Raw genomic sequence first — 12,874 nt, forward strand, 5'->3', positions numbered from 1 at the left:
GTGTCAGGTCCCCTGGAATTGGAATCATGAATGCTTGTGAGCTACTGTGTGGGTGCCTGGTGCTCTGAAGGAGCAAGAAATGCTCTTACCCACTGAGCTGTCTCTCCAACTCCCCTCTTATATGACAGTATCCTTCATCACACACAAGCTTTTTATTTTAACTATTTATTCTTTTGTTACTGGTACTTTGGATTTGTTGAAGAAATCCTGTTGAGTATGGCCACAAATTACATATAATCTAGGCACCTGAGAGATGGTGACAGCAGGGACATTGTGAGTTAAAGGCCAGCTCGGGTACACAGAAAGTTAAAGGACACTATATAAAATAAAACTTATGTCAAAGAAAACCGAAACACCCGAGGGCTAGGCTGGAGCTCGTGCCTAGCATTTGCAAGTCCCTGGGCGCCATCCCCAGTACCACCCCTACTGCCTGCACCCAAGTCTCTGTTTATTATGAAGATTCTGAAGGTGTCCTGTATTTCCTGAGTTTGGCTCTTATGCCTTAGTCTGTTTCCATGGAACATTTGCATACACTGTAAGGAAGGGATTCAGGGTCTCTCCAGCCCCATGTGTTGAAGATCATTCTTGATGAATTCAGTCATTTTAGTATCTGGCTGGAAGTCAGCCCTGCAAGTATAAGACTTCCTTCTTTACAGTCTTGCCGCACTGTCCCCTGGCCGTGTTGGTGTGTCCCTGGGTGCTGGACCTCCCCACTTCTAGCCATCACATAGTACCTTATTTCGTAGAAATACTATAATTTATATAACAGGCCTTCGCTGATGGATATTTGGGGACACTAGCAATTTCTTGCTGTTATTGAGTTATTGGAGTTCCAGGGGACAATTGCAGGGGTGTTCATTTACTGAGGGGAAACACATCAAATGCCTTGTCTGTGCCAGGCACTTCTAGGCCAATCAGTGGGCATGTGGCTAACAGAAGGAAAAGGGCCTGCAAGATGGCTCAGCAGGTTAAGTCATCCGCTGCAAAGGCTGATGGGAGTCCGTCAGCCTTTGCGCCTGCTCTGTGACGGGCACATAGCTGTACATGTACACATATGCACACACAAAATAAGTAAAAGACTTATTCCATGAGGTGGAACCCATACCCTTCACTGCTTGGGTGACCAAGAACCTGAGACTAGGTAGCCCAGGGACCTAGAGCAAAGCCAAATACTACTATTCTTTAAAAAAAGACGATTCCTAATGACATTCTGCTATACTCATGGGTCAGTGCCCTGCTCAGCCATCATCAGAGAAGCTTCCTCCAGCAGCAGATGGGAATAAATACAGAGACCCACAGCCAGACATGCAGAGTGAGAGACCTTGGGACACTCAGCCCTAAATGGGATGTCTCCATCATATCCCTCCCCTCAGGGCTTGGGGAACCCCACCAGTAGCAGTAAGAGCCAGAGGATAGAGGACACCAAGAAAACAAGGCCCTCTGGATCAGCGTGAGCTCATAGAGTGAGGCAGCATGCCCAGGGCCTGCAATGGTCTGCAAGGGTCTGCACCAGGTACTCAGTGTATAGATTATGTAATGCGTGAAACAATCCCCCATCAGTTTGGATTTAAAGAGGTATTTATTTTAGGGGTAAAATTTACAAAACACCAACCATCAGGAAAGGAGTCTAGTCGCTGGAGCAAGAGCTGGAACCAAGAGAGCTAGCCAAGGCTTGCCACTCTTTTTTAAAGAACCCCCCAGTGGGCTGGTATTTCAGCCGCTATTGGCTGAAGGAGCAGAAGGCGCTCCCGCAGCAATTATGGCTTCCATATTAGTGATTCTATGGGATTGATGGGTGTGCGAGTGAGTGTCTCTGATTCTTATGCCTTCTTTTGGGCCCTTTTCCTTCTGTTTGTCTTGTCCAACTTTTATGTAATAGTTTTGTTATATTGTATTTTATCTTGTTATATTTTGTTATTATCCCTTAGAAACATTTTCTTTCCTAATGAGAGACAGAAAGGAAGTGAATCCACGTAGGAGGGGAGGTGGGAAGGAACTGGCGGAGTAGAGGGAGGGGAAGCCTGTAATCAGGATATATTATGTAAAAAAAAAAAATCTATTTTCAATAGGAAAAAAAGTGTAAGAAAAGAAAGTACAGAGGACGGTTTAAACTCAGGATGATCACTGAGAAGACAACAGGGAATCTGGAGTTTTCTCTGAAGTGTCATCCTTTGGACTACAGCCCCCATAACGAAAAATGAGACAGACGGCTGTTCCAGGCTCAGGGAAAGAGTCCAAAGGCCTTGGGGTGGGGACGCCCTCGATGTGCTCACTGAGTGGAAAGAAACCAGTGTCCCAGGAAGAGCGGCTAAGGCCTGAGGATGATGGGCGGGGTTCCAGGGGCCCAGCTGGTGTAGCTTAGAAGGATTTGAGTTCTAGTCCTTCTGTGAGGGGAGTTGCTGGAGGGTGGGTAAGAGGAGAGATTCGATATGGTTTATGTCCTTAAAGGAAGATAGCTGTGACTCTTTGCGAGGCACTTCTGGTTCCCAAGCGTTCAGAGTTCTCTGAAGTGAAGGGACTGGGCTAGCAGGTGTGGACATTTGAAATGTTCCCACCTTATTGCCAGCTTGTTGCTAACAGCCTTACCACATGATTGCTCTGGGTTTCTGCTGGCGTGGCCATCTTCAGCATCATGCAGGTACCCCGACCACCCTCATGCCCTCCACTCTGCTTTCCCCGCAGGACTGTCCTTGCTGCTCCTGCACAGTAACTCTGGCTGCACAGCAGACCCCTCGAGTAACACAGGCTCCCCTGAAACATGGCAGACGAAGACCTCATCTTCCGCCTGGAAGGTGTTGACCGTGGCAGGTCCTCCCGAGCCGGCCACAATGGAGAGTCTGACAAAGACAGTGACGATGATGAGGACTACTTCATCTGCCCCATCACTGATGACCGCATGTCCAACCAGAATGTCAGCTCCAAGGCCCAGAACTACAGCAACCGAGTGAAACCAGAGTGTAGCTCCATAGGGTCACCGGCCAGTTCCTTCCACTTCAAGGTGAGTGGCCACCTGTTCTGCGCCTGTGTCCAGCTCACCTATTATGAGGGATGGGGAGCTGGGGTCTCTAACTGATGTCATAATCGTCTTCAAACCCTGGCAGTGCATCTCATTCCATGGACATTATACCTGTGTGCATGAATCTGGTGAGTTTATTAATAGCTTAGGGACAGCATCTCAGCATTCAAGAAAGAATGGAGCAGGGTACAGTGAAAAACATGGAAGAGCGTTAGGAAGTATAAGGATCTTATGTTATAGTTCATGGTTTGCTGTTGTTGCTGAGACAGGGTCTCACTAAGTAGTCAAGCTGATAATGAACTCATCATGATCTTCCTGCCTCAGCTTTAGGAGTTCTGGGATTACAGTCTGTGCCTGGCTCAAGATTATTTCTCTCCTTCCTTCCTTCCTTCCTTCCTTCCTTCCTTCCTTCCTTCCTTCCTTCCTTCCTTCCTTCCTTCCTTCCTTCCTCTCTTTCTTCATTATGATTTATTGAGACAGAGTCTCATGAAAATCAGCCTCATTATGTTGCCAAGGATAACTCTGAACTCCTTTTGTTGTTGTTGTTGTTTTGTTTTGTCTTTTGAGGCAGGGTTTCTTTCCTCTGTGAAACAGTCCTGACTGTCTTGGAACTCACTTTGTAGATCAGGCTGGCCGTGAACTCACAGAGATCCTGCTGGCCTCTCCCTCCCAAGTGTTGGGATTAAAGGCATGTACCACCACTGCCTCACAACTCTGAACTCTTTATCCTCCCACTTCCATCTCCAAAATGCTGAGCTCATAGAGCCACCAGGCTTGGCTAAGATCTTTCTTAGAACATATGTACAGGAATCCATTCTTATCCATGAGCAGTGTGTTCTAAGCTGCCCAGGATGTGTGAGACATGACTAGTGCCTAATCTTCTGTGTGCTATTTCCCTTTGTACACACGTGCGTATAATAAAGTTTTAACTCTTAAATTAGACACATTAAAGACTAACAGTCACTAATACTGTAACAATAAAAGCTGTGTGCTGGGAGATGTGGCTCAGTGGTAAGTTCTTGCTGCCCATACACAAGGCCCTGGGCACCCTTTCCAGCACTGCAAAGAACCAAACCGGAACAAACAAACTGTAAAGTTGTGGAAGTGGGATCTCGCTCCTTCTCAAGATAACATACTGTGTACATGTAGATACGTCCGTGCTCTTTCTCATTGGCCACACGTAACTGAAACCACAGAATGGGAAGCCACAGATAAGGGGACCACTGGCCCCACGCTTCACAAATACAACAATACAGTGGCTTGGTTTTGGTCTGTGCTTCCAGTAAAGCACTCGTTATTTTTTTCAAGTCTGGAGAGACAGCTCTGTTGGTAGAGTGCTTGCTGGCACACATCAGGCCCCAGGGGCCATCCCTGGCATCAGGAAACATCCCAGCACCTGTGATGTGGTGGCGGTGGCAGCAGGATGGTCAGAAGTTCAAGGTTACCAGCCTGGGATAAGAGACCCTGTCTTTAAAAAGACAAGCAGGCTGGAAAAGTAGCTCACCCGGTGAGAGCGCATACAGCTCTTGCAAACAACTCAGGTTTGAGTCCTGGCACCCTCTTCAGCTGGCTCATTACCATTACTGTCTGTAACTCCAGCTCTAAGGGATGTCATGCTGTCTTCTGACTTCCCTGGTCACCCTTATCCACACATGGCATACACACACATGCACACGTGCACACACACACACACACACATACACATATGTGTCTATATATATGAAATTTTTGAAAATCTTAAAAGATACATTTTTTAAGACAGAACAGAAAAACTTGTATCGAACCTCATGCTTTTATTGAGGTATTATTTAAACAGGTATGAACTTAGATACTGAATTACGTGTTTTAATTCAGTTGCACTTGTATATGGCCTACTAGCATTTCTGATAATAAGTAACCACGGAGGACAGCGAGGCAAACTGTTGTGTGCCATTCTCTTTGTGACTTCACCTGTGAGGGGCAGGCTGAGTTCTTGTTAACCATTGTTTTTGGAACAGCACCAGAGATTGTGTGCACACTGGAGGTGTTTAGTAAGTACCACTCAGCTTTGGGATGTGACAGCCACATCCCAGCATATGGCCTTAGCTGTTTACTACTGATGGAAAAATAAAGGCTTTTGTAAAAGAACTTTTACATGCTGGAGGTAGAGCGCATGCTGGGCACGTCCAGGGTCCATTCCCAGCACCACCACCTACTCAGAAAAAAAATCCTTTGCAGTGATTAACGCCCCCTCCCCTACGTTTGCTCTCTGCCTTGGATATTGTTGGTGTTTGAGGGTCCAGGGAGCTACACTTCCACTGTCACTCTTGGCCTCAGGGATCCCCTGATCCTTAAGGACCTTAACTCATGAGTCATGGCTTCAACACAGAGCGGAATGTCAGGACTAACCAGTTCATGAAGCAGAGTGGTTTGTTTCCTTGTCTTTAGAGAGGGTCTCACCATGTAGCTCTGGCTGGTCTAGAATTTACTGTGGAGACCAGGCTGGCCTCAAAATCACAGATCTCAGACCGCCTGTGCCTTTCCCATGTTGGGTTTAAAGGTGTGCCCCCACCATGGTTTTTTGTGTTGTTTTGCATATATATGTGCTGTTTACATGTTCTCATGTGTTTTGTTTGTTTGTTTGTTTGTTTATTTATTTATTTATTTATTTATTGGGGGTGGTGGTGTTTGAGACAGCATAACAGCCCTGGATGTCCTGGAACTCACTCAATAAACCAGGCTGGCTTTGAACTCGCAGAGATCCACCTGTCTCTGCCTCCGGTGTGCTGGAATTAAAGGCACGTGTCACCACTGCCCAGCACATATGTGTGATTGTATGTGTGTGTAGTGTGTGGAAACCAGAAGTTGATGTCTTCCTCCATCACTGGCCACTTTATCTATTGAGGCAGGGTCTCTTTATGCAGTCTGCTGATTTCTGGCTAGCCCAGTGGCCCTGAGGATCCTGAGTTCTGAGATTACAGGTGGTGGCCATGCCTGCATGATCTTTGACGTGGGTGCCGGGGGTCCAGCTCTAGGTTCCTGCACTTAGTCTCTGAGTCATTGAGAGCATGCATGTGGGCGTGCTTCTTAGAACAGATCAGACAGATGGGGTGCACACCCTGCTGCAGGCATCAGCTGCTTGGCTCCCGGTTTTGTTTTTTTACTTGTTTTGTGTATTTTTCACAACAGTGATCATATGTTGGATTTTGGCGAGGTTTGAAGGGTGCTGAGCATTGGAGGTTCCTGGGTGTTCCCTCAGGGGTACCTGCAGGATTACAGGTGATAATGTAGAAGTGTCTCACAGGGGTACAGAAGACGGGCATCATTGTAAACAAAGTTTTCTTGGGGATCTTTAGGTGATGGTTGGGGAGGAATGGAGGCACTAGCCAAGATTCTCTGCGTTCAGGCCTAAGCTTGGGACATTGTTATTTACCATAAAATATCTATGGAGGCCGGGCGGTGGTGGCGCACGCCTTTAATCCCAGCCAGCACTTGGGAGGCAGAGGCAGGCAGATCTCTGTGAGTTCGAGGCCAGCCTGGTCTAAAAGAGCTAGTTCCAGGACAGACACCAAAGCTACACAGAGAAATCCTGACTCGAAAAACAAACAACAACAAAAATCTATGGAAGGAAAATTAACCCTGTGAGCAACTTGTATAGGAAATGTTTATTGTTGGGGAGGAGGTTCATGGCTCTCAGTTGATGAGTGGCTTTATTTTTTTGTTTTGGTTTGTTTTTTGTTTTTCCGAGACAGGGTTTCTCTGTATAACAGCCCTCATTGCCCTGGAACTCCCTCTGTAGACCAGGCTGGTCTCACACTCAAAGAGATCTGCTTTCCTCTGCCTCCCAAGTGCTGGGATTAAAGGTGTGAGCCATTACCAACCGACCTGAGCGGCTTTATTTTAACCTAACTCCTGAGTGAGGGCTCCTTTCCCTTCCCATGTCCCATAGTTTCCCTGTCTTTCTAGAATGCCTCAAAATCTGTATTTGTCTAGTTTTTAAAAAGTACTTTAATAACATGTTACATGTGCGTATTTAGGTGAGGGGATTTGTTTTTTATTTTATTTTATTTTATTTTTTGAGACAGGTTTTTCTCTGTAGCCCTGGCTGTCCTTGAACTCACTCTGAACACCAGGCTGGCCTCTAACTCAGAGATCCGCCTGCCTCTGCCTCCTGATGCTGGCATTAAAGGCGTGCGCCACCACACTCGGCTGGGTGAGCAGATTTGTGATGTCAGATGTAGTTCTTTGTTTGTTTTGCTCAGAAAGTCATCACCTTAGGGGTTGGCTGAGGAAGGGAGAGCGTTTGTCTCAGGGGCTCTGCACACCCTGGCAGTGCAGTTGCAAAGGAGAGGGAGGAAGGTGAGCGTTACTGGGCTTTGTCTAATAACATGGAGGGAAAGTAAAAACACTGTTATCCTTGTTTAATTTGGGCTTTACAGACAGTGACTTAGCATTATAAACAAAATACCTGTTACTGTATCAAGATTTAATATTAAAGCCATCCTCCATGCCTTCAGAATTTGTCTTAGAAAATTAATAATTTTAGTTATTACAGACACTGGGTTATGTTGGGGTTTTGGTTTTTTTTTTTCCTTCCCAGGCTAGAGTTCTAGCTTATCTTGTTCTCCATCACCTAACTCCAGAAATAACTCAGTCTCTTCTGGGTCTGTGGGGACCCTGAAGGGCAGGTTCCAGTTTATCCTGCTTGCCATGGAGAAGCAGCTTTGGAGCATACTCCAGGACCCTGAGCTCCCTCTTTTCCCAGCTTTCATCTCCAGAGACAGCTAGAAGGGCTCAGTATGCAAACAGTTCCAAAGCCCATGCAGAGATCTCTTTAAATGGCACATTGTGATTCTAACAAAAACATTTCTACACTAAATGAGTGATGTTGCTAGGTAATTGTACTTAAAAAAAAAAAAGTCTAACTATTCCAGGGCCTGGGGATATGGCTCAAAGGAAGACTGCTTTCCTAGTATGGCTCGGCCCTGGATTTCATTTCCAGCACCACACACTGTCTCATGAGCTCGACAGGTTAGGCTAAGCCACAATCCATTCTTGATACACCAGTTAGAAAAGTAATAACAAAAAACCAAGGAAAGATAGTCACTCTGTGTGGCCACAGAGTACAGAGGAACAAATTAGAGGTCCAGCGCCCCCCAAGTCTACCTCTGGGGCACTGACACATGAGGCTGGGTTTAAACAGAAGGCTAGAGGTAGGCATAACAGCAGTCTTGGTCAGGTCAAGGGTCACCCCTCCCATCACTGGCCCACTGTGTCTCATCAAGCCAATCTGACGTCAGAGCTGTTGGAACTCTCTTCCTGGGAAGCAGCCCCTCCCCCGGCTGGCACCTGGAATTTAACCTTTCCCTTTTCCCAGCGTGGGATTCCTGGGAAGTTTTAATTCTTTGGAGTTCATTGTTTAGATAATCTGAAAGCCCAGCGTCTCCCCGTGAATTATCTTCCCTCCCCCAGGACAGAGCCTCAAGCTTGGCTTAGGAAGCACTCTGCCGCTGAGTTCTGGCCTCAGTCCCCAAATGCAGTGTCACCAGGTCACATACAAATCTCCACACAGCCTAAAGCTCCTCACTTCTTCAAGGCTGAGCTCAAAGCCCTGGTAGAGGAGCTGGGAGCAGCTCCTGGCATAGGCAGCCTCCCTTCGCATGCCTCTGCCTAAAGCTTCTTCCCATTGAAGCCTTGCTCAAGGAAACCTCCAGTCTAAACTCTGCGGGGGCTCCCTCTGTATTCCTTTGGGCTCTGAGCAGATTCCTCAGGTACCTGTCACTGCTCAATGTCACTCCATGAGCCAGCTCCTCGCTGCAGGCTGGGGGCTGTCGATGACCCCACCATTCCTTAAATTACATGTAAGTAAGAAGCAGTTGGTAAAATATTGAACCAGGCATGAGGTGGTTCAAGTCTTCATTGCTCACCGTCGGACCTCGTTGAAAGCAGGCTCTGATTTTATGTGTGTGTGTATGTGTGTGTGTGTGTGTGTGTGTGTGTGTGTGTGTGTGTATGTATGTGTGTATGTATATATAATTTACTGTTGACATGGTAACCTGGGTTGTTGAACCAAAATGGCCATCTCGCCTTCCTCCAAATAACAGGCCCCAGCAGGTGCTGGGTATGTATTGTGAAATGTCTGGTTCTGCCAGCACCCATGTTCCCAAGGAATTGGGCAGAATCACTGAGAAGGGTCTCAGTAGCTACCATCCTTCCCCTCAAGGGAAGTTTGCCCTATGTGAGGAAAGGCCTCAGTAAAGTGTTGAAACCATGACAGGGAGAGAGGTTTTGAGATGGATTGACTAAGGAAGAGTGTCACTATCAGGGATCGATTTAGGGCAGGATCAGATGGGGTGACTGACTGTTCTTTTCTTTTCTTTTTTTTTTTTTTTTTTTTTTTTGGTTTTTCAAGACAGGGTTTCTCTGTGGTTTTGGAGCCTGTCCTGGAACTAGCTCTTGTAGACCAGGCTGGTCTCGAACTCAGAGATCCGCCTGCCTCTGCCTCCCTAGTGCTGGGATTAAAGGCATGCGCCACCTCCGCCCGGCTTGACTGTTCTTTTCTTATACCTTGGACAGTTCTATAGTTTTTGGTTTGTTTGGTTGATTTGGTTTTGAACTTTTCATTCTTTGAGAATTTCATGCATATCAATAATTTTGGTCATATTTATGCCCACTCCCCCTACCATCTCCTTCCAGATAAATCTCTTCTGCCATACCTCCCCACAGTGGTTTGAGCTTTTATTTTTGTTGTTTTTTTCAAGACAGGGTTTCTATGTGTGGCCCTAGCTGTCCTGGGACTCACTCTGTAGACCAGGCTGGCCTTGAACTCAGAGATCTGCCTGCCTCTGCCTCCTGAGTGCTGGGATTAAAGGCGTGCGCCACCACTGCCCTGCTTCGAGCTAGTTTTGAGCTACCATGCACATGCTGGGAATCAAACATGGGTCCATTGCAAGTGCAGCCAGTGATCCTAACCGCTGAGCCTGTCTCTGCAGCTCCTACTATATAAACTTAAAAAGTCAATCTTTATAATATATATAATCTGTGCTTAGTGTACGTACAGATAAAACAAATCTGAACTGTAGACAAATGAAAATGTGCCCCCCCCATCTCAGCGCAGAGCATGCCCTCCAGAAAGGTCTGTTGCTTAGGCCAGGCTATGTTCACACGCCCTGATTTTCTTCCCTTAGTTTTCGTGGAGACGTTATAGGCTGGTTTCCACCCTTATCCATCATCCCTTATCCCCTTGGGAGCTGACATGAACTCTAGCTTCCGTAGCTTGGCTGTGGTCTGGGCAGGCTCTGCCGAACGTGGCTCACTCAGTACGGTGTACACAATGATCCCGATAGCCCCAGACAGTGGGCAGTTTGCCAGATGGTAAATTGAAGTCGTGTTCCTGCGAAGCAACAGGACTGTGTTCCCTCCCTGGAGATCCTGTCTCCGAGTGGTGGTGTTAATGCCTGCAGTTTGGATCTCACTATATTTTGTGGGTTTTTTTTTTTTCATTGTTTCTGACCAAGCCCAGGGCCTTGTGCTTACGATCTTTTATTTGTTTGTTTGTTGTCTTTAAAAGCTGAATTTCTCTCATTGGAGGACAGTTTCCTTGTACATACGGCTTTGCCTGTGCGGGGATACACTTGCCCGAGAATGTCTTAACTAGCAATGGAGTGGCTTGGGTAGAACCTGGAATTTAAAATCTTGTTGTATGGCTGATTGCACCAACAAACTGCCCTGCTGTATGGGGTACCTGGCTTCCCACGTCCCATATTCAGTTGCGTAAGTGCTGTTCATGCTGTTAATGTTCTAACAGCTTGGTTTAAAAACACAAAAAACTAGTCACTCCAGAATGAGACTGGAGAGCCAAGGTGTGATGACTCACTGAACAGAGACGTGTCCCTGCCTCCTGAGCCTATGAGGCTCCACCCTGGCACCTCAGGCTTCAGACCCATGACCATAGGAAGCCAGAGGCAGTTAACTGTGTTTTGTGCTTTGAGAATGCAATCAGAAAGCAAAATTTGCAGGCTTGATCTGGCTTGATCGGTGGCTCAGTGGCTAGAGTTTTCCTAGCAAGCCTGAGGACCTGGGTTCAGTCTCTAGCATCTTAAAATAATAAAAAGAAGGATACCTAAGACTCTTTGATCTCCTGCAAGATGAAAGCCTGTTGGCCAGTTGAAAAAAAGTCCTGCTGGCATAGGAAGGGAAGCTGTCTGGTGACGTAGGTGCCCCACAGGAGGAGTTTAAGAAGGTTGTAACCCTGTTGCAGGGGCTCACGCTACCAAGGAATGTGCTGCAATGTCTTGGTGCAGTGTGCAAGGGTGTTGATTGACAAGGGCTTCCTCCTCCCCTGCTTTCTCTTAGTTTCATTTTTTTCCTAGCAATTTTACGAAAATATAACCCACATACCGTATAGCTTACCCATTTAAATGTACCATCCAGTGTCTTTCAGTATATTCATAAAATTATGCATCCATCTCAATAGCTGGCTTTGTCGAAAGCTGTACCTCACAAGCACCGCCTCCATCTCTGCTCTACCCAGCCCTCAGGACCACTAATCTACTCTCTGTCTCCATGAGTTTGCCTTTTTTAGACTGAAGAAGTTTTTGTTTGTATATCACACTATGCATACAGAAGTTGGAGGACAGCTTGCGGAAATTGGTAGAAGGAGGGATCCTAAGGTCAAACTCAGGTCGTCAAAGTGAATGCAAATGCCTTTAGCCCCCCCCCCCCCCCCGCCCAGCCATCTCATTGTCCCATAGACACTTTGTGTGCATAGACCCATTCTGAGGGGTGGCCTAAGAAGGTCTCATAGTGGCCATGTTTAACTCCTTTTGCCAGCCAGGGCAAAGCTTCCTTTCCACATATCCAAAGTTTTCCTGTTCTCTGAACCTGGACCTCTCCTACTTATCTCTCTGTCCTCCCAAATTGCCATGAGATGCCAGTAGAATGCAGTGTGGGCCTTGATTTTTATTATTCCCATCTTTACCTTTCTTCCTAACCAGGGCTTTGAACGCCCTAAGGTTACAGTTGTAGCTACTTCTGCAAACAGAATTTTCTTTTTTTTTTTTTAAATATTTATTTATTATGCATACAATATTCTGTCTGTGTGTATGTCTGCAGGCCAGAAGAGGGCACCAGACCTCATTACAGATGGTTGTGAGCCACCATGTGGTTGCCGGGAATTGAACTCAGGACCTTTGGAAGAGCAGGCAATGCTCTTAACCACTGAGCCATCTCTCCAGCCCCTGCAAACAGAATTTTCTTATGGATTTTTGGTTTGATTGCTTTATCCTGAGACAGGACCTCTCTATGTAGCATTGACTGGCCATGAGCTTGCTATGTAAACCAAGCTATCCTTGAACTCCCAGCCTTTTGAGTGATGGAATTAAAGGCATCTGCTACCACATCCAATTATTTTACTTTTCAAACATTGTTTATATATAAACATGCATATTTGTTTATATATATTTTGTGTATGTATATATATATATATTTGTATGTATATGTTGTGGGGGAGAGCACACACTGTGGCACGGGTATGAGGTCAGAGAATAACTTGACTCATTTCTTCCCTTCTACCACACGGGTCCCGGGAATGACACTCCTATTGGCAGGCTTGAGCAAGGACACAGAGAGAAGGCTAGGGAGATAGTTCAGTGGCAGGATGCTTCCCTAGCACACAGGAAGCCCCAGGTTCAATCCCCAGTACTGGAAGAAGAAAAAGTCACCTTTCTGCTCTGTGGTGGCCTGTCACATGGATGTGCTTTAATATTGTAGTTTCTTCAGTTTCTTGGGATTTGTGTGCTGCTTTGATGGTCTCCAGTATTTCATGGAGTGCTGGAATCCACGGATGCACATAGAAAGCTGCTGAGTGTGTGTGTGGCA

The 12,874-nt window shown here is 46.4% G+C and overlaps 1 protein-coding gene across 3 annotated transcripts in view; it reads left to right on the plus strand.

Annotated features, from left to right (window-relative positions):
• Eef2k (eukaryotic elongation factor 2 kinase) overlaps positions 1-12,874 on the plus strand; it is a 57,941-nt gene that overhangs the window by 11,396 nt on the left and 33,671 nt on the right. For all 3 annotated transcript variants that reach the window (XM_075972076.1, XM_075972078.1, XM_075972077.1), the window contains exon 2: positions 2,683-2,998. In XM_075972076.1, coding sequence (XP_075828191.1) covers positions 2,759-2,998 — 240 coding nt within the window. In that variant the 5' untranslated portion in view covers positions 2,683-2,758. The remainder of the gene's footprint in view (positions 1-2,682; positions 2,999-12,874) is intronic.

This window comes from Microtus pennsylvanicus, chromosome 5 (assembly GCF_037038515.1).
Source record: "Microtus pennsylvanicus isolate mMicPen1 chromosome 5, mMicPen1.hap1, whole genome shotgun sequence".
Classification (NCBI taxonomy): Eukaryota; Metazoa; Chordata; class Mammalia; order Rodentia; family Cricetidae; genus Microtus; species Microtus pennsylvanicus.